The following is a 25,981-nucleotide window of genomic DNA, read 5'->3' on the forward strand; positions in this document are numbered from 1 at the left end:
TATAAGATATCAAGATATACTTATTACATTTTCATTATACCAAAGTCACAGTATACAACATTCATTACAACCACGGTGAGAGGCTCTTACGGGGAACAGAGATAAGTTACAGCCGTGCTTGTGAGTTCAGAGGCCATGGGAGCACGGGGCAAATGCGATGTGGGCTCTGTATCGCGACGTGGTGCTTGCTGTCGAGAGTGCCGCAGCACGCATGCGCGTGTTTCATTACTCGCTGGCCAGCTCGTTCTCTCGAATCCCGCCTATGCACGTGCCGTTCAGGCAAATTTGCGATCGCCACCACCAGTATAGCGGTGACGACGAATCCGCAGAGAGCCAAGTAAACGTTTGCAACAACAGCAACAACAGTTACCAAGTCCCGAGCTCGGCAACGTTTCAAAGTTATAGAAACACCTGGTCACATCTCCAATGCTAGCGGCTTTCGAACAGTGACACTTTAACGTTACTATTAGGCATAAACACGTGTATTTCGTTCCTATACATGTTTCCGATGTGGCTGTCTGCCGCACGCTCTGCATAGCGGCCCCGCTGCCTGCAAAAATCGCGGCCGCTGGCCGAAGTCCGCCATAATCATAAAGAACCGCTGAATACTTCTCTTCCGAAGCTCCAGTGCTTCTAAGCATGACACCAAATCCAAAATGAAAAGTCTACACGCGTGATAACTGAACGACAGCTTTCTTTGTGTGGCAAACCGCGGTTTGCTTTAGGTGCGTGCCGTTCCGCCGAAAGCGCGAGCGGTGTTTAACGCCCGCAAGGACATGGAAAAAGCACGAGCAGTGTGAACGGGCGCTTGCATAATTAAGAAACAGCGCGTGGCTGTGGCGCGGAGAGCACCACAAAATTCTGATGGATGGCACGCACGTATGTGCGGAGCAAACTAACGATCGAAACAGCGAGGAGTAGGGGGGGGGGGGGGGGGAGGGATGCGCATGCGCACTGCTACACTCTCGACAGAAGGCATCACGTCCGAAGGTAGTGCGCACGTGACAATTTGCAAGCGCTCCCCCGGCCTCCAAACTAATGAGCGCGACTGTACATTTAAAGAGGAAGTGCGAACAAAAGATGCATTCGTTGTTGGTATATTTCACATATCACTCTGTAGAAGAATGCAATATGAGAAAATTAAAACCATTAAACAGAGAAATTATAGTAATCCCGCTCAGTACAGATATACGAAACAGGGAAAGGAAGACCTACGTGTGAACGTTTGAGCAAAGCAATAAACAAAATATAGAAAAAGGTATACCAGTTGGAGTAATTTCTCATTTTTATTATTTTAATTATTTTCTTAACATCATTTTTCCAATACAGAGACACTACCATCGAACGCCGCTCCCAGAAAAGCGCAATGCAATACACGACTATGTGCAGGCCATATTATTCGGACCGCGCACGCAAGGGCACATCGACTGCCAAAGAACTGCACGTCTTCTTCGGAAGACACAGTCTTCGTAGCTGATTTCCGATGCGTTTGGCATATCTGGGATCAGTGTATACTTAAACCACATTCATATAAAATAACACGCCCTTTTCATGTTTCTAGAGCATCGCAGCGAGTCGCAAACGGCATAAGAATGTAGGGCTGAATGGGACCAAATAGGCCGGTATAACCTAAAATTATTCCAATTTAATTTCATTCCAAATCCACCATTAGTCCTGGTGATTCGGCTCCAGCCCATAGGGGCGGGAGCAACGACCTTATGAGCAGAGCCCAAGCCATTTTGACCAATCAGGGAGGGCTAATGGCGGATTTCGAATAAAATCATATTGGAATAGTTTTACGTTATGCCTGCCCAGACTAGAGAAAATAACGTCGAAAATTACACTTTGCATTATACCCCTGTAGAGGATGCACTGCCGCAAATATAGCCTTGCTGTGGCGAAACCACCTTACGGCTCTTCCTCAGGATCGGATCGTAGTGGATGTGCCCTACTGACTATGTAGCCAACTAATAAAGGCGAAATCAGACATCTAGCCGTTCGTAGCAATTGCTACAAAGGAAAGCCATACATGTTCCTCGAAAGAAAAGCCTCAGAGTTGAAGAAAAATTCGTCCTGGTCGGGGACTCGAACCTGGCACCACCGCCTTTCCGGGGCAGCCGCGCTAACTTCTGAGCTAACCAGGCGGCTAGCAGACGGCAGGGCGAAGTCGAATTTGTCGACAACACGAAGCAAAAGCAAGTGATTGACATAGTAGTTCTGCGGAAACCCGCAAGGTGGAAAGAAGTAATGAATAAATGGAAAATCAGACATGTTTTGGTAGTCATCACGCCAGCGTTATAAACGCGAGTGTTAGTGGTTATCGGGTGATAGCTCTTCATGTTTGCCTATGTGCACCTAAATACATGCCTGTTTACTTAATTTGTAAGCGAATGTTTATCTTTATTTCAATTCAATTCAGCTTTACGTCTTGTATGGGTGAGCAATACTTTGGTATTGCTATTTTAATGAAAACATTTTCTATAGCGCTAAAAAAGTATTGGACCTTCTGCAAAGCCGTCCCTGTGGCGAACGCACTCGCGTGGTTATATTTCCAAACGAAACCATTGGACCACTTCGAAGAAACCCCTACTTCCAATACTAGGTTTAACTGCCCATCGTTCGGCATCGCCTTTTTCTCTCTTTGAATACTGATGGCCTTTGGTGACCTTCATTGGCAATTTCATACGTTATTATGAAAGAAACTGTCTTTATCCACGAATATTATTTCTGCAAAACGCAGCTCTCTCGCAAATTTCGACGCCACGAAACCGCAACCTTTCTCCTTAGACTCATTGTTAATGCGATAGCATTACATCGCTCGTTGTCCGACCCTGCCATCGCCAGAAAGCCGCGGCAGAAGAACAGCGAGCAAATTCCTTCACGTTTATTAACCTACAAAAAATTTGCAGTCACTTCAGAATGAATGAATATTTGATGTTTAATGGTGCAAGGGTCAAGTATGGCCAAAGAGCGCCATGTCCATGGTAATGAGTTCGCAGTGTAGTTATGAGTTCTGTAAAGTCCGTGTGACATGCCTGTAAAGAGGCCTTAAATATAGCGGCTCCAAAGTGAGCAAAATCTGTATAATAAGATTATGGTGATGGCATATGACGTGTACTATGAACATTAAGACGCATTTCAAAAGAATGATATGATGTATAAAATATATCAGATTCTAAGAATGGCTAGAGCACTACTGCCTCCTTGAGCCTTTGAAACACAAGGGCCTGGAGGCATGTGCTATGCAAAACAATTATCGCAATGGAATCCTCTAGAACGAGGATGCTCTACGAATTTATGGACTTATAACAGGTAGGGACAATATTTAAGAAACCGCGGACTGCCTTGGTGTTAAGAAGCGGTTCCTTACCAAGAAACATGGCCGAGTGAAGAGGGATTTAATAACGGTATGCAAGAGGAAAATGTTTCTCTCAGCTTCGGATTCCCGGCACTCCAGGACCGCGTGGAGGGCGGTCGGCCTCTCAACACATCAACCACAGGTTCGAGGTTCATTTCCAGAAAGTAGAAAATTATGAGTCCCAAATGTGTGTCCAATTCTGACTCGACAGAATAGCACATCTGCTCGCCAAAATTTTGTTACGGAGGGCCAGAAACCTAACTGTGGCGTTATCACATGCAGCTTATTTGTTTCCGCGTCGCACAAGCTTTGCTAGTGGTTCCGCAGTTTCCTTCGTAAGAGTGGCCTTATATGAGTAGCAGGGACCACCGCGACAAGAGTAGCTTGCGATGTAATTGATCTGGCCATTTGGTCTGCTAGAACATTTCCCTCAATGCCTCTATGGCCAGGTACCCAGCATGTAATATGCTGCTTAGATAAGTATGCTTTACACAGAACGGAGTAGAGCTCAATAAGAACAGGGTTTTTGTGTTTACTGAGTGACCTCCGGGCTTTTATTACTCTTAGAGAGCCTGTAAATATGACTGTTTTTCGAAGTTTTGATTTCATTATATGCTTCACTATGAACCATAGTGCATGGGCTTCTGCCGTAAATATACTAGCTTCCGGTTGCAATGCGCCGGATTCTGAAAAGGATGGGCCGATGGCTGCGTAAGAAACCCCTGCATCTAACTTGGAAGCGTCCGTGTAAAACTCAGTGCAAGAGTTCTTATAAGGGAGTTCTAAAAAATGCATTTTAATATGTGCCTCTGGCGCATGTTTCGTGACATCTATGAACGGCATATCACAGTCTATGAGCTGCCACTGCCATGGCGGTAACACTTTCGCTTGAGTTATAGGACAATGTTCAAGAAGTGGAACGCCGATTTCGTCAATGAGGTACCTCACACGTAAAGCAAATAGATTCCTCACTGCAGGTCGGTTCTGGAAGAGCGTAGCAGCGGCAGTATTGTTTATGGTTGAATGACAAGGATGTTGACTGTTCGCTTGTACTCTCAGAAAATATGTAAAACTGCTGTATGACCGCTGCAGATGAAGTGACCACTGATTTGACTTCACGTAGAGGCTCTGGATTGAACCTGTCCTGAAAGCACCGGTCGCGAGACGGATACTCAGATGGTGGATGGGGTCTACGATTTTTAATGTACTTGGTGTTGCAAGATCATAAATTATTGCTCCGTAATCCAGGCGTGAGGGGAAAAGACTTATGTAAGTTCAGAAGGCACTTTCGATCACTACCCCATGAAATGTGTGACAGAAGCTTGAGGAGGTTAATTATTTTCAGACATTCTATATTCAGATTTTGAATATGCGGAATAAACGTGAGCTTTGAGTCCGAAGTGATTCCCAGGAATTTATGTTGGCTGCTCACCAAGAGTTGGTCTCCCTTGATCCTAATACTAGACAGTGGGGCTACTCCTCTCTTGTTTGACACGAGTACGCAGGTACTTTTTTGGGTTGAATTTGAAGGCGTTCTAATCCGCTCATTTAGACAATTTGTTTATCCGAAGCTGCACTTGTCGTTCGCAGTTAGTATTATTGCATGATTTGAAACTTACTTGGACATCATCAACATAAACGGAATAAAACATTGCACGTGGAACGACTGTATGCAGGCAGTTCATTTTTATAATAAACCATGTGACACTAAGTACGCCCCCTTGCGGAACACGATTTTTTTTGTAGATGGTTTAAATAAAACATTGCCAACTTTTACGCGAAAAGTGCGGTTAGACTGATAGCTTTCGATGGTGTTTAAGATGTTCCCACGGACACCCATCGCGGAAAGATCGCGGAGGATCCCGTATCGCGATGTCGTGTCGTATGCTTTCTCCAGGTCTAGAAACTCTGAAACTAAAAACCGCTTATCAATGAATGCATCTCTAATGTTTGCCTTATTGCGGACAAGGTGGTCTATTTTCGACCTTCCCTCAAGAACCGCATTGAAGGGGGTCTAGTTTGTTGTTACTTTCTAGGAAGCTGATTAAGCTCCGGTTTACCATATTTTTTTTCAGAAACATTGCACAGACAGTTTGTTAGCACTATTGGCCTGTAGATGCTGGCTAAGGCCGGGTATTTCCCTTGTTTAAGTCCGGCGATGATATTAGCTTCTTTTGAGGACGATAGATTATACCCCGCCACCCCCATGGTAATTGAAAATAGGAGTGTTTCCAGTGCGTCAGGGTGTAGGTGCCTAATCATTTCGTATATGATACGATAGCCACCTGGCGCCGAGTTGTTGCAAGAAGCGAGAGACGCCTCAAGTTCCGCCAAAGTAAATGAGCAATTGTAAGCATCACTCGATGACTCTTTGCGGTTTAGGCGATGCCGCTCCTCGCGTTCTTTGTGTCTTAGAAATGTTTCTGTATTGTGTGATGCACTCGAGATATATTGAAAGTGTTCGCCTAGGGAATGCGCCAGATTTTCTAGGCTGTTACCTTGGCTACTTACTAATGGTAGGGTATGTGACTCCCACCCTTTTAGCTTGTTTACCCTATTCCATACTCTTGCTTCATCAGTGTGCGAATTTATACTAGAGACGTACATATCCCAGCTTTCTCTATTTGCACATGGACGTGTTGTCTGGCCTTGTGACTTGACTTGTTCGAGATTATTAAGGTTTCCGGTGGTTGGACAATTTCGAAGCAATCTCCAGGCTTTATTTGGATTTTGTCGTGCTTACCGACATTCGTCGTTCGACCATGGGATGCAACGTTTAGCTGCTAGTCCATTAGTTTGCTTGATACATTTAGTTGCAGCGTCAATAATAAAACCTGTTTGATATGCCACAGCGTCGTCTACAATAAAACCAGCAATGTTATCTCTGCCTAAATACGTCAGCTCTCGGAACACTTATCAGTTGCCCGAGTTCATGTTCCATCGCGGAAAATGTGGCGAGCATCCATTCTGTTTCGTTAGGTTTAAAATAATTGGATAGTGGTCGCTCCCAAAGTAGTTCTTCTGAACAGTCCACTCAAGATACGGAATTAGTGTACTCGATATCATACTTAAGTCTATGGATGAGCACGATTTATGTGCCACACTATAGTAAGTTGGCTCTTTCTTATTAATTATACATGCTCCTGAGGAGCAGAGAAAGTTTTCAATTAGGCGACCTCTCAAATCGCAACAATAGTCTCCCCACAAAGTGTTATGTGCGCTTAAGTCGCCGACAACTATGTAAGGCACCGGAAGTTCATCTATATAGAAATTCTGTTTTGTGAAGTTGATAATTTGTAGGAATGTATATAGAGCTAATAGTGACTAGCTTGTTAAACAACACACCTTGGACAGCAACTGCCTCTAGGGGCGCACGGAGTTTTAATTCACGGCAGGTAACACCTTTGTCAACTATAATAGCCACACCTCCGGACGACACGACAGTGTCATCACGGACTTTACAAGAAATAGCGTATGGTCGGAGAAAATTAGTTTGAGTACGTTTGAGGCGTGTTTCTTGAACCTACAGTCCTTTTGGACTATATACAAGTAGGAGTTCTTTAATGTCGTCGAGGTTATGTAGAAGTCCTCGTACATTCCATTGTAGTATTTGTGTCTTTCATTATAAAAAAAAATGTGTGGTGTACTGTGTGTTTAAGAGACAAGGATTAGCTCTCGGGCCCTTTGGATTCGCCGTGACGCGAGTTTTCTTTTTTGGAGCGGTTGATAGAGGCTCGCCGCTCCTTAGGCGCTGGTGGCGCCGTCTGGCTGGTCGTTGTGTTCATCGCCTTGCGACACGCGCTCTTCCGAGTGCTTTATCCGACGTGAAAACCTCGGCACGTTAGACGAGACCTTAGAGGCCACGTGCCCGGAGGTGGATGGCCCCTTCTGCTGGGTTGGCGGAGCAGCACTAGCTGCAACCGCCACGGGGGCAAATGGCCTAACTGCCAACTCATTGCGTGTGGGCCGGACAGCCTCCGGAAGCCGTTGTGTCGCTGCCCCCTGACGCGTCACATCGGCAAAGGTGTCCTTGGGCTGGTATGAAACTCGCCTGCGTGCCTCCTTAAAACTTATGCTTTCTTTTACTTTAATTGTAGCAATTTCTTTTTCTTTTTTTCCAGGATGGGCACGACCGCGAGTACGCGGCATGCTCACCGTCACAGTTTACACAGTGGATAGTGTTGTCGCAAGATTCGTAGGTGCGTTCATGGGCAGTGAATATCGCACAAGCTTGGCGGCCTCGGCAGCTCTGCGAACTGTGGCCGAAACGCTGGCATTTGAAACATCGGAGGGGATTTGCCACATATGGCCGAACACGAAGTTTGATATAACCGGCCTCGATTGGCTCGGGAAGGCTACTTGAGCCGAAGGTGAGTATAAGGTGCTTGGCCTGGATCGCTTTGCCATCCCGCCTCATCTTAATTCGTTTAACGTTAACGACATTCTCTTCACTGAAGCCCTCCAAGAGTTCAGCCTCTGGGAGCTCCAGCAAGTCATCGCCCGACAAAACGCTGCGGGCGGTGTTCATAGTACGGTGCGGAGTTACTGTTAGTAACTCCCTAAATGAAACTAGTTTCGGCAGTTTCGCATATTGCTCCGTATCGAGGAGCTCCACTTGGCATCCTCGCCGCCTTATAGCCAGGACCAAAAAAGTCAGTCAAAGACTGATACAAGGAACGGTGAAATGGTGCGCACTGATTTGTCGCGTTTTTCTGAGCGAATTACATGGAAACGTGGGAAGTTGTGGACTTGGCGTCTGAAAGACTCGATTTATTTATTTATTTATTTATTTATTTATTTATTTATTTATTTATTTATTTATTTATTTATTTATTTCAGAATACTGCAGGCCATTGCTTGGCCCAAGCAGGAATGAATTTACATTGTTACATAACCAAGAGAATAAAATTTATACAATCTTAGCAGCACAAGGATACAAAACATACATATCAGGTAAGTAGACGATGTAACGCATCAGAAAAAGTTTGTGAGGAAAAAACAGATGCCGGTAATGAATTCCAATCTTGTACTGTTCTAGGGAAAAAAACTGTACTCAAAGCTGTTTGTGTTGGCGAAGATGGGAGCAAGTGAATGCTCATGAACGCTCCGAGTCCTTCTCACTAGAGGACGCTTAATGCACTCTGGAAGCTGGAGCTTATTTTTTCCTGTTAAACTATTGTTCAAGAATATCAATCTATTAATCTTTCTGCAGGTTTCTAGTGTATGAATGTTATTTGAGATCATTAACTGCGAAGGAGAGTCTTCCCTTTTGTATTTTCTGTATATAAACCTAACCGTTTTCCTATTGACTTTTTCAAAGATCATTATATCTTTTTTTTGTGTATGGGTCCCACACTACTGAAGCATATTCAAGTAAAGACCGCACACACTTTTCATAAGCCAATTTTTTTATGTGTGCAGGGGCAGTTTTTAGCTTTCTTCGTAAAACCCATAGCTTTCGAAACGCAGATGTAGAAATGTTAGTAATGTGAGCCGACCATTTTAACTTATTTTGGAGTGTTATGCCTAAATATTTGTATTTGTCAACTTCCAAAATCATGTTGCCGCGAAGAAAGTAAGGAAGCAAAATGGGAGACTTTTTTCTAGTTATACGTAAGAGAACAGTTTTTTCACTATTAAGTTCCATAGCCCATTTCAGACACCTTTCTTCAATAGCAAAAACTGCTTTTTGAACAGAGATGTGGTCATGTTCAGATGAAATTTGTTTAAACACAACACAGTCGTCTGCAAACAACTTAACAGAGACATCTTTAGGAACAACCGCAACTAAATCATTTACATATATTAAACACAACAAAGGTCCCAGCACACTTCCCTGAGGAACTCCTGAATGAACATTAACAACACTAGAAGCGGTCTTATTAATTTCCACATATTGCCGTCTGTCTCTAATGTAGTCTTGAATCCATCGAATAATAAAAAATGGTATACCCATACATTCCATCTTATAGAGAAGTTTGCCATGTGGCACCTTATCGAAGGCCTTGCTAAAATCAAAGAAAACCACGTCCGTTTGCCCGGACATATCAAGCACCCGCGCAAATTCATGTACAGACAAAACAGTCTGAGTAACTGTGGATAACCCCTGCCGAAACCCGTGCTGATTATCCGACAAAAGATTATGATCGCTCAGGAACTTTCACAGGTAACCGGCTACAATATGCTCCAACATCTTACAGCAACTGGATGTTATGGAAACAGGCCGATAATTTGAAACAGACAATCGAGCACTTTTTTTACATACTGGAACCACTCGTGCTATTTTCCATTGTGAAGGAATTTTTCCGTTTGCTAATGAGAGTTTAAAGATGTCTGTGAGGCAGCCTGATATTTGTTCTGCGTAACGCCACAAAAATACATTCGGAAGACCATCGGGTCCAGCGGATTTTTTAGTGCCCAGTTTCATGAGCATCGTTAGAACACCCTCACGAGTTACTTCAATGCCATACTCTGGTGCAGCCACTGCTTTTATTTCATATTCATCTAATTCTGAAAACACCTCGTAGAAATACTGGTTAAAATTCTCAGCTATTTCGGCAGCATCAGTGATAATCTTGTCCCTAACTTTTATTTTAGTAAGTGCGTCTTTGGGTTTACTCAAATGCTGCCAAAATTTCTGCGGATCAGTCTTTAGAAACTCTGCTAATGTGTGTGTAAAATATTTACTCCTGGCGCAGCTCACCTTTGATAATAGGTCACGTTTGATTTCTATAAACAGTGGCGTTGACGTGCCCTGCTTCTTACGATGTCTCTTAAGTCTACGCCTAATGTGTATAATTTCACGAGTAATCCATGGATGTTTCCGCTTTTTAAGTATTTTTCTGTTTGGAAGGTATTTTTTAATGCAATGCCTAGGCACATTAGCGAACCTTTGCCAAGAGCTTTCCACATCATCACATGTAATCCCAACATTTTCTTCAATATAGTCAATAATCGCCACATCGTCAGCTCTACTAAATTCCTTAACTGTAGCGACAAAGCGCACGTGTTTTTGATTTTTCGACCTTCCAGGAAAAAGAAATTAACTTATGGTCAGATATGCCGGGTTCAATTGTAACAGTTCCTTGTCTAAATCCTTCACTAATGAACAGCAAGTCAAGAATTGATGTTCCGCGAGTACATTCAGTAACTATTTGGTCAAGACCAAGAGCAAGCATAACATCAAGTATTCTATCGCTCGTATGCGATAATCCAAAAGACAGATTGTTCCAATTTAATAAAGGCAAATTAAAGTCACCCTTTACAATAACATTCTTATTTCGTCACAACAACAAACGGTCATACAATTTACTCAAAAAGCTTTCATCAGTGTCTGGAGCACGATAAACTGCACATAAATAAAACGCCGTTTCCTTCACTTTGATATTCAAAAAAAGCCTTTCATGCTCAGCAATCTGGCTTTCTACGTCAACATCAACAAAGGATTTAACAACCACAGCAACACCACCCCCTCTAGATCCTTGGTCCCGCCGATATGACCGATAACCTGGTGGGACTATGTCATCGTCACTTATTTAGTCGTGTAGCCAGGTTTCAGTTATGACACACACGTGCGGATCCAGAGTGCAAACAATCTTCCAGTTTATCTTTTTTGTTCACAATGCTTCTTGCATTGAAAGAAACTAACCGCACATCGGAGGTATCTGGCCGTTAGCTTTCAAATGCGGATCTGGTGTTGCGCTCTATCAATGTTCTAGAGTTTAGAGCGGGAGGGGAGAAAAGTAGCTTGCCATAGAGGAATGTAATTTTCTGCAGTAACGCCAGCCACTCACCGTGGAGCCCTACAAGGGGACGCTACAGGGACTGTAAAAACAGGTCCTGCAAACGCCAGCTGTGCGTTACCACTATAACGGAGTATGAAATAACCTAGGTTGTCTATTCGCACAAGGTTGACCCAAGCTGCCTGGAAAACTTAAAAGTAAAGGGAAGCCAGAAGAAAACAGGAAAGATGGAAAGTGAGAGAAAGATGAAAGCTGGAGGGAGAGAGAGACAGGGAAAGGCAACTAACAATTTTCCCTGCGTGGGTCAGTCCGGGGGTGCCGTCTACGTGAAGCCGAGGCCAAAGGGGTGTGTTGCCTCCACCGAGAGGCCTTAAAGGTCCTGACACTCAGCGTCGGCTCAACCCCCAGGATCCCCTTTTCCCCGGACACGGCTAAGCCACGCATGGTTAAACGCGGGCGCGTCCATCCAACGGGTGCTCGGGTACGTGGTGTCGCAACACACCAAACGCCTGCTGATCAATTCGCTACCTCCTCGCAGTTTTAAGCGAGGCTGGACTGCAAGCTCTTCCTCCCCTGTATACCGACATGAGCACAGAGCTACGAGCAGACAGAGAAGGCGCTACGTTTCTCAATGAAAGCCGCGGAATAGTCACCGAGCACATTCAGCTTTAAAACGTGGCTTCATTCACAGCATCACAAGCCTAAAGCTAGTTAGTGATTAGTGGGACCTCCGTGAGCATGTATTCTACAATCTCGGAGACCTTCCACGTCGCGCAATCTAGTACTACTACATACCACTTCTTTATTCCTTAATTAAGAATGGGGCTGACAGATGGAGTAGCACACTGTAGCATAAACGTTATAAACAGGGATGAAGTGCGTTAGAAAGGTTCGACAAGGTTTCGATCGGAGGACCTATCTTCGTCAGGAGTCTCGACCACACTTTCACATGTGCAAAGGGATGGGCATCGTATCTAACATCCAGCCCTCAAGTCTGCCACCTTCAGGTACTCCAGAAGAGTTCGAGTGGCTTTGTCACCTGATGATCTGTGAGGCCAGGCTCCCAAGACGTTCGCTTCTGTAAATCGCCGGTCATCAAATCTGTTACGCTGTTCCTTCTACCCGGCAAGAGTTGCCTTGCGGGCTACTTCGCGCCAATATGTCCCACCCGCGTGTACTTTGAACACCGTCCGAAGCGTCCAAGCAGAACGCCAAAGCTCCTCATCACTGTGAATGCTCCATCCCTCAGAAAAATTGCGAGTTCAGTGTTCATGCACTTTGTTAATAGTCAGGAACGCCTAGTATGATCGTTTCTTACAAAGTACACTAGGTATTATTTCCTACGAATGAAGGACGCTTGATCGATAGTCAAGCAATATATACCACTACTGCCTTCCGTGATGTCGCAAAACAGACTAGGGGCAGCTTGCACAAGGAATTTTGGTTCGTGATCAATTCATACTTGTACAAGAAGGTACTTTACTCCGCTCGGTTGACGCCGCGCTGCGTCTGACAGCTCCCGAGGCGAGCGCTCGCCGGGCGCAGGACGCGGCACACCCGCTCGCGGCTCACTCTCTGGCATGGGGAAAAAACGTGACCATAAGCAGGGAATTTTTGTCTTCCTGACCCGATGCGAGCGTGTTGGCTGGAAATCTGTCAGACATATGGCTGCCGCTTCTTCTCGAGCGCCGCGCATTCGTCTGGAGACCGTGCGAACCCGCTAGACGTGCTCGGCGATGAGCAGCTTCTAAAGGCACGTTTAGAGTCCGACGTTATCGGCGCGCGGGCGAGCGTCGTTCGCGGTCAGTCACGCTACGTCGGCTGCGCCGCACCAGCCGAGATGCCATCTCCTATATACTTCAACGCGCGCGCGTAGTCGGCTGATATATCTTCGGAGCATGCGCAGAAGGTTCGCCAAGTCGCGCGCCGTCCGCAAAAGCCGTCTGCGGAGTTGGCGCCTTTTTCTTCGCTCGCAATGCAGTGTGGTGCGAGAGTTCCGCCGACTTCGACGTGCGAATGGCTCAGGAGCCATATCGGCACCAAGCTGGCCGGGCCCATCGGGGCGCGTCGGGAGTTTTCGCCGACGTGAAGTAGCGTGCGCGCGCGGGCGGGCGGGCGTTACGTCGGACTGTAAACGGCCCTTAAGATGCTCTTGCTTCGATCGTAATCGCATCGCTTTCGTCGGCGACTTTCTACGACAGTTCCTTCAGCCACGTAATCGACGCAGCGTGGCAGCGACCGCGTTCCTGCAAGCGGTCGTTGCGGTGCAGTTTCTTTAGCAACGGGCAGTTTTCCAGTGATGTCAGGCGATGTGGTTGGTGTGAAGTAATCGACGGCATCCCGTATTGTGCGCCCCGTGGCCTTTGACTCAAATTGGCGGACCAGAGACAATTCGTCAGGTGAGTGAATTTAAGAATACGCGTACGTGAAGAGGCTTACTGCAACCGTAGACTGTGGAAACAGATTGCCGTCTTTTTTTCTTAGTCGTGCCGTAGATAGGCCCATAGACAGGTTGCAGCTGGCGTCAGCGCAGCACCAACGTGTACCATTCTAAATTCTACCTCCTCGCAGCGGGAGAGACCGAGCGGCAGCTCTGATCAACACGGAGTTTCACGGCATAGTTCCGCGGAAACCCGCAGGGTGGAGGGAATTTAATTAAAGGAGTTATAATACTCGTGTGGAGGATCGAAATATCTTCTTTCTTGGTAGCCATGAGAGCGCGTGGTTTTGTGGGAACAGCGGCATTCACTTGAAATTGGGTAATTGACTGCGTGTGCCTTGAAGTTCCCTGGGGAAGATGAACGGGGTATCCAAGCAATTCGCACCGTGAAAGGGAACATCGAGACTTCAGATGACCGTTTTTTGGCGAAAAGCGATCCCTGCAAAGATCTTTCGCCAATTGGGCCGAGCCTGTGTGTCTAAATAGTTGTGATGTATTCTGTGGTAGTTTTGATCGCAACGTGGTCAATGGAACATACATAGCCTGCAGCTCGGCAAATACTGAAGGCGGCGCAAGTATAACGTAATAGGAGGGACATGTTTGAGACAGGATTAAGGCAAGCCATTTTAGGTCAGTAGCAACTACGCGGTCGGTGAAATTGGCAAAAGTCAGGAGAACGACGTCTTCACTGGCAGATAGCAAGTGTGGAATCAGTTGCTGGTTCGAGCTACGTATGCGACCAAGAGGCACGAAATTTGTTCTTTACTTGCACGACCATGATGGGAGATTGATGTAGCCCTGCGATGCAGGACTGGCGCATGTTGTCCCCACTAACCGTTTAAGGCTTCAACTGCTGGACAAGCTGAAAGCTCGAGAAGACGGGACGAGTCATGAAGTAATTCATCTTAATCTAACATGTTGTGGCCTGCTTCCCCTTGAAGAATGGAAGTAAGGATGACGCATGAAATACAGCTGATGGTTCGCGTGACATTTCTCTTCGCCTCCTCTAAATGGTCCCAGTCCTCAACAGACATATAGAAATTCGTCTTGATTAACAAGGGTTGGCTTCAATACACTGCGGACAAGTAATCGGGCTATCTCAGTTTTAACACCACCGGTCTTTGTACAGACACGCCTAACGAGGTACAGCCTTACTCGGCTGTGCGATGGCATGCTTCTGTCACCATGGCGCAGTCGAGTGAGAAGCCGCAATAGCGCAGCCTAAAATGCGAACACACCACGTACGGAACCTAACGAACGCAAAGGTCTGCAGCTGGTTGCGGCCGGTATTCTAAAACAGGGTAGTCAAAGACGGCAAGAATACTTGTCTGAAGTTCAACTGTCCAAGCGTGTTCCCAAAAGCGGTTTTTCAAGCGATGGTCATAGTATAGTTTCGGTGCAGGTTGCTTATTTGCTGCGCACAGTAGCTGTGCCCTTGTTTGTCATGTCTAATTTGCTTCTATGCGCAGTTCCGAAGAAGTCACGCAATGTGTGCTTTCAATCAGGGCTTAATACCCTTCCCACATTATTACTGTTGCCACGTTGTGGGGACGGTGAAAAACAAGACTGTGGCACAACTGAGACAACTAACTTTTTTCTTGCTCGAGCTTGTGCCTAGAAAAGTAATGCGCAAGAACAACGATAGCGGCGAGCACACTTGCTGAAACCGCTTTAGGCTGGTTCTACGTCACCGGTCGTAAATTCTGGCGTAGCAGTTGCTGCTCGCGTCCATTCCAGAATGTACACGGTCGTCCACTCTTGGGAGAAACACGCGAGCGTGCAGCCGCTAGATGAACTCCATGCACATGCGCAGAGAGAGCCAAAGGTGTGTCGTCTGCTACTGTGCCAGTGCACGCGAAACCTCGCCTTATGCTGGCGCCGTAGATTTGCTTGCATCGCGACGCAGCCTGCGTGAATGAAAGCCGGTCATATCACCGTACGTAAAAGCTGGGTGTTATCGCCCATCGCAAAACAAACCGCTCAAAAGCGTAAATGAATGCTCGCAGAGTACCTGTTTTCTTGCGCGTTGTGCGTTTAGGAGGGACTTCGGCCATTTTTCGAGACTGCCTTTAACACGTTGAAAGTCAGAAGAGCTGAGGCGCATATTTAGAACATGAGTGACTCGTACGATGGTTTCGTCCGTGCTTTTCCTTGCATGTTCGGTATCTCCCGCTGACTTCCTTAGCTTAGTATATTTTCCCTACTCAGCTAATACAGTTATTGTAAATCACAAACTGTAAAAACGCATTACTCGGCTTCTATACGAAAGCAGCTAGCCCATCCTAATCAACGGATGGCCGAGTTGTGCTCAGCGGCAAAATGACCGAACGTAAAAGCACAAGTAGTCGTTAGCAGAAACCATCGACTGAATCGCTTTTTTTTGTTTCTTTTTTTTCACTCGGCGCATAGCGCTACTAATTGAACTGAGTAGATTGGTTTGAGAAAGTTAGATTGAGCGGTGCTGAATTCATTAGGTCAATTAAGACGAGTGGCACGCAGACACAGCCGTCGTGCACACGGCGCACTGTGAAATAGCGAAGAAAATAACGCCTCTATGAAAGAACTGATATTCTCGAACTATTTGTTCGCCACTTCAAGGAGTTAGTTCTGCCGTGTGCCATAAAGCACTCCGAGCTTCGCGAAGGTTTACACGAAAGACAGGCGTTCTTGTACTGCGCTGCAAGCAAAGCTATCATGCCTGTATCAGGCGAGGCTTTCCGCACGCGTGTGTGATCCATCGAAGAGTGAGAGACCCTGTAGCACAACTATCTGTATTATCTGATTAGGCAACGTCCCCTCGATATGGAACTGGCAACAGCAGGGAAATTTCCAATACACTAGTGCGCGTGCTACACCGAGTGATTAGGCTTAACAGTTTGCAACCGACCAGTAATGGTCACCGCAACAAAAAAAGAAGAAGAAAAGAAACAAGAACCGGTGCCCAAGACCCCTCTTAAAATGTGTCGTCCCGTTGTTTCGAACAGAAAAAAAAAGAAATATACGTAAACAAGCAGACTAGCAAAGCAAGGAATAATTAAGCGCTTAACAAATGGTTAGCGCATGTAAATTGCATCGGACGTACTACGAGGATAACCTCGAGTCATGCATAGGGTCGCGGCTAATGCCCGACATTGTCGGACGCAACCTCGTAGTTTAGTGCACCGAGAAGTTGGGTTATCTTGTGTGTCCCGAAAAATAAGAGTCGCGTAACTTTTTCCATTGGGTACCTGTCGGCATGTGTGGGTCCAAGCCGAAACACAGTCGCGGGGCTTTTATTCTTCAATTTTTAGAAAACGGCGCATAGACGTACACCGGACAACAGTATAGAGGATGGCACACACAGCGCTGTTCTGGCGTTCTTCATCAGTTTAATTCCTCGTTGCGTCCCCGTAGACTGCAGTGTCGGCTGTCAGTTCTGTCGTGGTTCTTGGTGCGCAGGCGGATGAGTTGCCTTTCTTAGTCTCGCTGGGAGAAGGTGACGTTGTCAAAATCGTCTTCCTCGCTGATGTGGGGCGGCAAGGCGTAAACCGTCGCGGCCGGATTCCTTCAGAAAACGATCTCGAACGGCACCACCTGCGTTGTTTCCGGTACTGCCACGTTGTAAGCGAAATTTACGTACGACTGGACGACATTCCGGGTCCTCTGGCCGACGTCGGCGTAAACAGGTCGGCGAGTGTTTTAACTGAGGCCATCTTATGAGCCCACTCGTCTGCGGGTAGGTTTTGTGTGTGCGCGCGTGTGTGTGTGTGTGTGCGTGTGTGTTTGTGTGTGTACAGAAAAAAAACGAATACGTCATGGTGTTTTCTTTTACTGGTCTCTGCTGTAGGCTGGCACTTTACACACAAAACACTCGTGATTCAATGGCTATCTTTAAATCACATAAACTGATAAAAGAGTGAAATATTTAGGCGGCGCGTAGCAACGTCGCCAAACTTCTCGGAAGGGCAGACTAATATACGCTTTCCCGCTCACGACAAAACTTGTCTTACCACGGTCACTAGGATTGGGACTCACGTCCCCGTGACATTGTGCAATCTGGAGCCGAATGCTCTCACCACGCTGCTACTGACAGACATTGAGGCTTGGAAATTTTGGCAGGGTTTCACGGTCCACGTGAACTTTCAGAGTGGTGATGGCTGCGCAGTTATTTCACTGTCATAGCTGAAAGAGGCGTCGTGCGCCCCGCCATGAAGTGTTTTTTCTTTTTCTTCTTCGAAGCGTGGTGCTGCTTTCTGCGACAGCCTTCTTCTGTCTAAATAAGTTAGCTTAACACTGCAGGAATTGGTCAAGCCTGCCGGTTATACTATTTGTTTTAACAGTAAAGTCTAGAAAAGCAGGAGACAGTCTTCAAAAGAAAAAAAGAAAGTTCGGCAAGAATTTGGAACGTCTCAGTGGCCTACACGCGTGACAAATGCAAGTGGAAAAAGACCGGAAATAGGGTGCGATAAACATAAAAAAAAGTAAGCATACGCCTTTCTACGAAACTCATATTTGATTCAACATCATTTTACATCCGAATTATAAAGTGGAAGCATGCTCACCTTACATTTTCTTCGGCGATGACTGGAAGTGCCTCAGCACTAGCAAGGCTTGTATTCTCGGTTCCGGTGGTTTCGGGCGCCGGAGAGCCGAAGGCGGTTGCGTTCTCGTCGGCCATTCGCGGATGCTTCTAAGAAACAGCACGGCCTATGTTTGGGACCAATATTTCACGAGAAACTTCACCGAGAGAAGCTCTTTCATGTCTAGAAGCGCGTGAAACTGCAAAGCGGGCTGCGAGTTACTTTTGACGCTGACAGAATGCGAGCGGCCGCCGCAAAGATATTTCCACACTTGCCTGCAGTGGCCGAGCCCAGTTTCCGAACTGCGACGCCAAGCGGTGAACAATGGGCTCGATGTTCACGTGTCACATGTGACGTCTGCTTTCACTCAACGACATTAGCACGTAACTTCTGTAGATTGTGCGATAACGCGTTTCCCAGCTCCTGATATAAAGAATGCACATGGATGATGATGCGTTACTCAGTGTTGGTATTGCCCGAAGTATACAGCATTGAATTTACACCGAATCTTTTTCTGTACTTTGCTGAGCTCGCTTGTGGTTTAATGCTGGTTGGAATACTCATGAAAGAGTATACAGTCGGTGTCCCCCTTGCGTAGAGCGCTAGAATTACGGCGGCCGGCGGGGCACTCTGCAGTCAGCCAGCGACGTCTAACGGTAGTCGCTGGGTCCGAGATTAAATGCGTCGGCCACGCATGCCCAGACACTTCTTACCTCGAGCCCAGTAGCTACCGTTAGACGTCGCTGGCTGCCGCCGGAGCGGCCCGCTGGCCGCCGTTCCCGCGCTCTACGCAAGAGTGACGCCGACTGTACATTACAAGGTCGAAGAAAAAGTAGATGCAAGCGAAGCATTTGTGCATGTTGGGGACATTGCACCATTCCGAGATTAACGCGTTGAGATGCCAAACGCCTTACAGTTGAGCCAAGGTTTCAATGTTTATACCTTGGACCAGACTGCCACTCTTTTTTCATACCAAAATGGTTAGCTATATTTTAAGTTAACTTCACATTCATTCTTTATGCTTCAGAGCCTAGCACCTCGACTCCAGCGTCGCGTTTTCGCGACATACCGAGTGACCAACAACTATTGTAAGGACTTTATTTAGCAGCACTGGTGAAGTGAGGCGGGCAGTCAGAGAGAGAGAGAAAAGCAAAGACAGGCAGGTTAACCAGAGATTATCTCCGGTTGGCTACCTTGTACTGGGGGAGGGGAAAGGGGATGCAGTAGTTGAAGAAAGAAGGATAAAAAAAAACCTAAGCACACACACGCACGTACACACGAACTATTTCTGTGGGCACTGTCACGCAGCCCGCAAAGGCATTCCTAGTCTTACGCAGTGTCACCGTACAGTCCTGCGCCACACAGTGTACTGTCACAATTTGTCAGAAAGTCCCGTGTCTTTCAAGTATCGCAGCAACACCTTCATAGCGGATCGCGCTGATGTTCGTGTAGGCCAGGTTCCAAGGATCTTGTTTTCTGTGATTGGGCGCTTGTCCAGTTTGTCTAAGGTGGCTGAGAGGACAGTTCTTTGTGGGTTAAAACGAGAGCACTGACAAGGAAGATGTTCGATCGTTTCGTTGCACCCGCAGAAGTCACACAGTGGGCTGTTGGCCATTCCGATAAGGAAAGAGTAGGCATTTGAATATGCTACTCCAAGCCATAGACGGACAAGAAGGGTGCAATCACGTCGTGGAAGCTCGGGCGGAATATGGAGCTGTAAATTAGGGTCCAGAGTATGGAAGCGTGCACTTGTGAAATCGGATGAATTACACTGGGCTAATGTCAGGTCACGCGCAAGCGCGGTAAGTTTTTTCGCTGCGTCGGCTCTCGAAAGAGGAATGGCAACGCAGTTGACGCCGTCATGGGCAGATCGGGCAGCTGCGTCTGCTCGATCATTGCCATGTATGCCACAGTGACTAGGCAACCACTGATATATTATATCGTGTCCTTCGTCAACTAGTCGATGGTGGACTTCTCTGATCTCTGCGACGAGCTGCTCATGTGATCCATGGCGCAGTGCTGAGAGTACACTCTGTAGGGCTGCCTTGGAATCACAGAAGATTGACCATGCGTGGGATGGTTCCTTCTTAATGAAATGAAGAGCCGCACGCAGGGCTACCAGTTCAGCAGCTGTCGTTGATGATACATGTGACGTCTTTAGCTGTATCTTGACGGATCGTCTTGGTATCACCACAGCGGCAGCTGCGCTTGCAGATGTGACTGAACTGTCGATGTAAACGTGTACGCGGCCACTGTGCACCTCATGTAAATGTTCTAACGTGGCCTGCTTAAGGGCAAACGATGGCATGTTGGCTTTCTTCATTATTCCTGGGATGGTGAGGCGTATGTGAGGTCTGTGCAGGCAAAATAAAGGTAAGGGCAGTCAGAAAGTCGACATTTACCAAGGCACTGGCGATGCTTGGAATTTTCAGTTTCGTTGTGTCTTTCACCATGGAACACTGGGCATACGGCTATGTTTTACGCTCACCTGTGTTGTTTGCTTTTCGGCTAGGATGCAGGGTTCGGAAGAGGATGTCAAATAATCGGAGGGTGCTGCGCTTGTCGCATATAAATAGATTCACATTCTTTTGATGGATCCAGTTGGCCGAGGACATGTTTTTCACGTCAAGGCGAGAATGATGGCAGGCGTGTCAGCGACAATGATGACGAGGAATACGCAGATGGTTTTGAAAACAACAACAAAACAAGACGTCTCAAACAATCGGCAGGAGCAGCGACGGGAAGAAACATGAAATCTGCAGTCGTTCCAAACGCGGGCCTGTCAGCAATAGAAAAGATTGAGTTAACGAAGACGTCCAGCGTTGAGAAGATGCCGCAGTGGAAAGATTTACCTGAAAGTGGAGGCATACGCTAATTCTCTGATTTTAGTTCAGAGACTTCGTTGAAGCACATGCTCTACGGCATAGAAAAGGCAGTGCTCCTAAGAAATGCGGCAGGTAAATATCGTTCATCAGAAGATTCCTAGTTACGGAGAGCGGAGACCTCAGGAAGCCAGTTTCAACTGCGAGTCTCATAATGAGAGCAGCAGCGTCTTTATAAATAGATGCGTGACACAGGTACAATGCACTTAACCTCAAAGTGCGCATGGTTTTCATAAGACACAGGTGAAATGTGCGTCTCCGCTTGAATGAGCCCAAAAACCGCTTCTTCAGTTTACCTGTCAGTACTTTAGCCAGCAAGCCGTAACTCACACAAGTTTTGTTTGTCCTATAGAGCGCTTCAGAGGAATACACATCAAGCATACGATTTGCCTTATGTGCGGTTGCAACGGCTCTCTTCTCTCGCGATGTTCTAGCGCCGGCGGTGTCGCCTTTCTTTAGGTCGACAAGTTATAACAGCGGCGCGGAATCGGGCTGGCTTGCTCATTTCCTAATTCGCAACTTTCGTCAACTAGATATGTATCCGGTTGTGCATGCATGAGATGAAAGACATGACATGCATGACATAGCTACATTCGTATTGCGTATTTCTTTTGGACGATGCGCGCGGGCGCCTCGACGAAGAACTGCTCCTGCAGGTCTTGAGCCGTCGGCTGAACGTGACAGCGCTTCAGTTGCTTTTGCAAATATGCCTTGTTCGTTCGCGTAACAATATGATTCACATGGAATATGTCTTATGACGTGTATGACACGGCGCTAACGGCATGGCATTAGCAAATGATTAAAGAATGACATTATATAGTCGGGGCAACGCTATCCGGAGGCAAAGTCACTGAGGCAGCACTGGTTCTAGGACAGTATCAGGCTTCCCCTAATACGGTTTGAGTAGGTTCAAGGGAACGATAGCGTCCCTGTGAACGCTGCTGCGGTCATGCGGCCCAAGAGCAGGTGACTCGAGCTCGGGCATCACTGACAGGGTCGCTTGCATAAGCCGCTGGGGAGCCAAAAACATGGTAGCTGGCCTGAGCGACACAGGGGCGTCGCACTAAGCTGGCGAAGCGTACCCACGCCGTCACCCGTATCGATTGCCGAGAGTTGCCTCTTGGTGAGAAGATGAGGTCGGTAGGTTGAAGGATACGAGAAACTGGTTTATTTTGCGTACTTGCACAACGGGCTCCGCATGTGGGAGCCCACTCCATGTCCGAGCGCTTTAGACTTCTGAGCTGTACATGTCTGATTGAGCACATACGTCAGCGTGCCCCCACGAGGCCCTTTTTAAGCAGCCTTTTTCTCCCTAGTTCCCTACGCAAGGGAATTCGATGACCTTGGTGCGGCCAATCAGAGGGGTCTACTCTTCGCAGCACTCCGGCCGCGGGCGCACCTATTTGCTGGACTCCGTACAGTGGAGAAAAGCGCGCTAGAGGACCACAAATATCTCGGCTCGCCCAGCCTCGCAGGTGACAACTTCCAAAATACCGGATGTGGCCCGCCTACGACTAGCGAAGGTGACGCACGTTCTCTTGCCCTCTAGAGCGTGCTTAACCACGGTACTGACGAGGATGATAGTGATATTGTGACACTCTCTTTGAAACGGCGTGGTGACGTAGTCACCAGGCCAGCGTAATTCATTCGGGTACACAATGCGCGTTTTTTATCATTCTAGCATTTTTTTGTAGGCATCTCCTTAATCTTTTTCTTCCTGGAACCTACCTCGTGCCTCGTACCATTACCTATGCAACTGCTACATGCCGCGCCACCTGGCGTAATCATATGCGACTGCATTGTAAAGTCTGCACGTATCGTCGCTACGCCGTTCGCATGTCACATCGCGTGTCTCCTTTCCGCTGCGAGCTAGCAAGTGATGACGTGGCTCAGTGATAGAGTATCTGACTCCCGATCAGCAGGGTGCTCAATGTTCAGTGATAGAGTATCTGACTCCCGATCAGCAGGGTGCTCGATGCTCAATGATATAGTATCTGACTCCCGATCAGCAGGGCGCTCGATGCTCAGTGATATAGTATCTGACTCCCGATCAGCAGGGCGCTCGATGCTCAGTGATAGAGTATCTGACTCCCGATCAGCAGGGTGCTCGATGCTCAGTGAGGGTATCTGACTCCCGATCAGCAGGGCGCTCGATGCTCAGTGATAGAGTATCTGACTCCCGATCAGCAGGGTGCTCGATGCTTAGTGAGGGCATCTGTCTCCCGATGAGCAGGGCGCTCGATGCCGCCGGGAAGTGGGCCTTTTCTCATTCCGAGCATGTGCCCAATGCAATGCGAAGAGATTATCCCAGTGATACCCGTGGGCAACGTACATCTTCCAGAAGGGCTTCGATATAAAGTGCACGAACGCATGCACCTGTCAGCAGTTCAGCGAAGCAAGAGACGCTTAGAATATTGGTAGCATGAGGAGAAATCGTTATGAACGGACCCGTCACAAGCGCAGGTGGCGATATATAATAAATTGTGAAGTTTTGAGGAAAAGGGTAACATTACGGGGATTTGTACAAAAACGCTAGAATGAAAAACATGTCCTGTATACCTGCTTAAGCCACGCAGCCTATATGGGGACTATGTGTCATCGCTCCATTTTAAAGGGGATGACACTAAATCATAATCCTCATCCAAGTCCAATGTGCAGACGCGGAAGAGTTATTATGGGCCATTATTATTATACGCCAGCCAAGCCGACTGGCGAAGCCACTCTTCCTCGGTGAGCGTTATTTCCTGCCTCAGTCGAATAACTTTCCAGTTTTAGCATCGTTTCTACAACGCATAGCATGGAAACCATTGACAACGTTAGGAAAAGAGCCACAATAACTACTCGGCACTTCACAAGACGTCAGTAATAGGAACCCTGTTATAAGCAATCTCCTCATTGCTGCTTTTTCAACAACCTTATGTCCATATCTTGTTTGATCAAGGAGGCACATAAAGTTCACTTTAATCATGACTAAAGTATTCAGAAGAACGGCTTTGTTCGTCAGAGAAACCAGCCAAGGAGCTAGCACACAGTCTTCCACGAGATAACCACTGTAAAAATTTTAGTCGCAGGCATTCTTCAGCCGTAGTCAGAAGGAATAAGATGCGCCACCTTTGGTGTTTGTCAAGATGTTAGCGGATAGCTAGAAAAGCTGGGGCCCAGACCTCAAAGTTCCTCTGCGAAGGCGCACGACACGTCTTTGTGCCCACGCGACATCCAGAGAAATCACTCCTTCCGTGTGAATATCCGGCTTCACCGATGCCGGTGCCACGCTCGGGTGCGACGGTTCTTCACGACGTGGTCGTCCAGTTTCATGGTGGGCGCTGCCACGCTAAGGATACCCTTCGACGTCTTCGTCTAGGTGCCATACAAGCATATGAATCTTGAGGCTTCCGTTGTCATGATATCTTTTGCCGCATAAGCTACACTTGAAGGGCGGTTCGCCGTGCATACTTAAATGGCGCCTGAGGCGGCAATCGTACCTGAACAGTTTACCACACTCGTAGCAGCAGTTCTTTTTCCCGAGCACGTGGTCGGCGACGTGCTGTTCTAAGGCTTCCATGTCGGTGAAAGGGAACCGGCACACACGGCACTCTTGGATTCTCTTGGATTCTGTTGGTTCTCTCGCTGCTGCCACGCTGTTTCTTTGGTTCCTTCGGTAACTCTGCGAGAGAACAGATCGGGATGGCGCTTCCTTAGCAAAACTTTGCCATGAACAGCCCAAATGTGAGATCGTAGAGTTGGCTGCAAGAGAAACTGCTGCTATAGCGTGCTACCGCTATTGCAACGAGCACTTTGACAGTGCCGACGCGTTCCGATGACGGATTTGGAGGGCAAGGAAATATCGCCTTGTTCACCGACACTTAAGAATCGAGAAAGTTTCGAAACCACATTCTCGCTTGGCGGCATCGAGCCCTGTTCAACGATGCTAAAACGCAATGAGACGAGAAAAACCCAGTGGTAGGCATGTACGTAAGCCATTTGTTCGTGTGTGCGGCACAACGATTGAAATTGCAAAGCTCGTAATTCACTTTATTGTCGTCTGTTGCCTTGACGGGGATAAAAAGGGCCCGTGCCCACATCGGCGACTCACAAAACTGACTCATTATCGGGTAAACCAGTGCCCACAGTAATACGTTAGGGTCGCGCACATACACTGATCCTCGAAATATGCTGCCGTGTTCAAGCGCGTCGTCTGCTTATACAAATACATGACGCTTGGAAGGGTCCGCCCAAGTCGTTGGCGCTCGCGTGCCTTCCTCAATGTACAACACCATGCACCCATTCATATTACACAAGTTATATATATACATATATGCACTAACAAAATAGACTACAGCTAGGGTCAGCGATAACATTCGAGAAAGTCTGCATGCATGCAGACGCGCCTTGTGGTGAGCGATACCCTTAAGTGCGTGGTTAGTGGGTTGGAAAGCGTCGCACAAAAAGGGCACAAAGAACGAAAAAGCGTGTGTGCGTTTCAATACAGTGCTATCTCATCTTTCTGCAACTGCGATGTGGGAGTAGACGTAAAGCCACTTCTGCAAGTTTCCTTCTCCGGCAATATCTCATCCTTGCACTCTCCCAGCAAAAGAGTAGCCACTGAAGCCAAAAGGTTGAAAATACATTAACGGTGTTTTATGGAAGTCTCGCGAAATTTTCTGGGAATGTAGCGTGCTCAAAGTCAATACGATTTAAAAAATAACACATTTATCGGTAACGGCAGACGTCTGGAAACAGGCTATGTGTTCTTTTTGTTTCGCTAATTCGTTAGAGCAATAAATGACCGGTTTAATCAAAGAAGTTACGCTGCTACTGACAGTGAAATTTATAACTGTGGGTGAAGTGGTCTCTTCGCAGCTTAAAATCCCACGCAAAATCCTGCTCCTAATCTTGCCGCATGAGGTATTCTCACGTTCTTGCTAGGAAACTGAAACTTGATTCCTGATGGGCAAGAAACCACGTGCGCATGAAACGTCAGTTGTTTGCGTCTTCTCGCG

The 25,981-nt window shown here is 47.1% G+C and overlaps 1 protein-coding gene across 7 annotated transcripts in view; it reads right to left on the reverse strand.

The window, feature by feature from the left end:
- Positions 1 to 25,981, reverse strand: part of LOC135921853 (oocyte zinc finger protein XlCOF6.1-like) — a 75,170-nt gene that overhangs the window by 11,794 nt on the left and 37,395 nt on the right. The window contains exons 1-2 of one of the 7 annotated variants that reach the window (XM_065456237.1): positions 18,375 to 18,613; positions 18,082 to 18,298 (exon numbers count right to left, since the gene is read on the reverse strand). The exons of 4 other annotated variants lie outside the window; for them this stretch is intronic. In XM_065456237.1, the coding sequence (XP_065312309.1) occupies positions 18,082 to 18,197 (116 nt within the window). In that variant the 5' untranslated portion in view covers positions 18,198 to 18,298; positions 18,375 to 18,613. Of the gene's footprint in view, positions 1 to 18,081; positions 18,614 to 24,463; positions 24,646 to 25,981 lie in introns of those variants that run through there. 2 more of the 7 variants (XM_065456240.2, XM_065456236.1) reach the window with 2 other exon arrangements.

This window comes from Dermacentor albipictus, chromosome 9, assembly GCF_038994185.2.
Source record: "Dermacentor albipictus isolate Rhodes 1998 colony chromosome 9, USDA_Dalb.pri_finalv2, whole genome shotgun sequence".
Taxonomy (NCBI): domain Eukaryota; kingdom Metazoa; phylum Arthropoda; class Arachnida; order Ixodida; family Ixodidae; genus Dermacentor; species Dermacentor albipictus.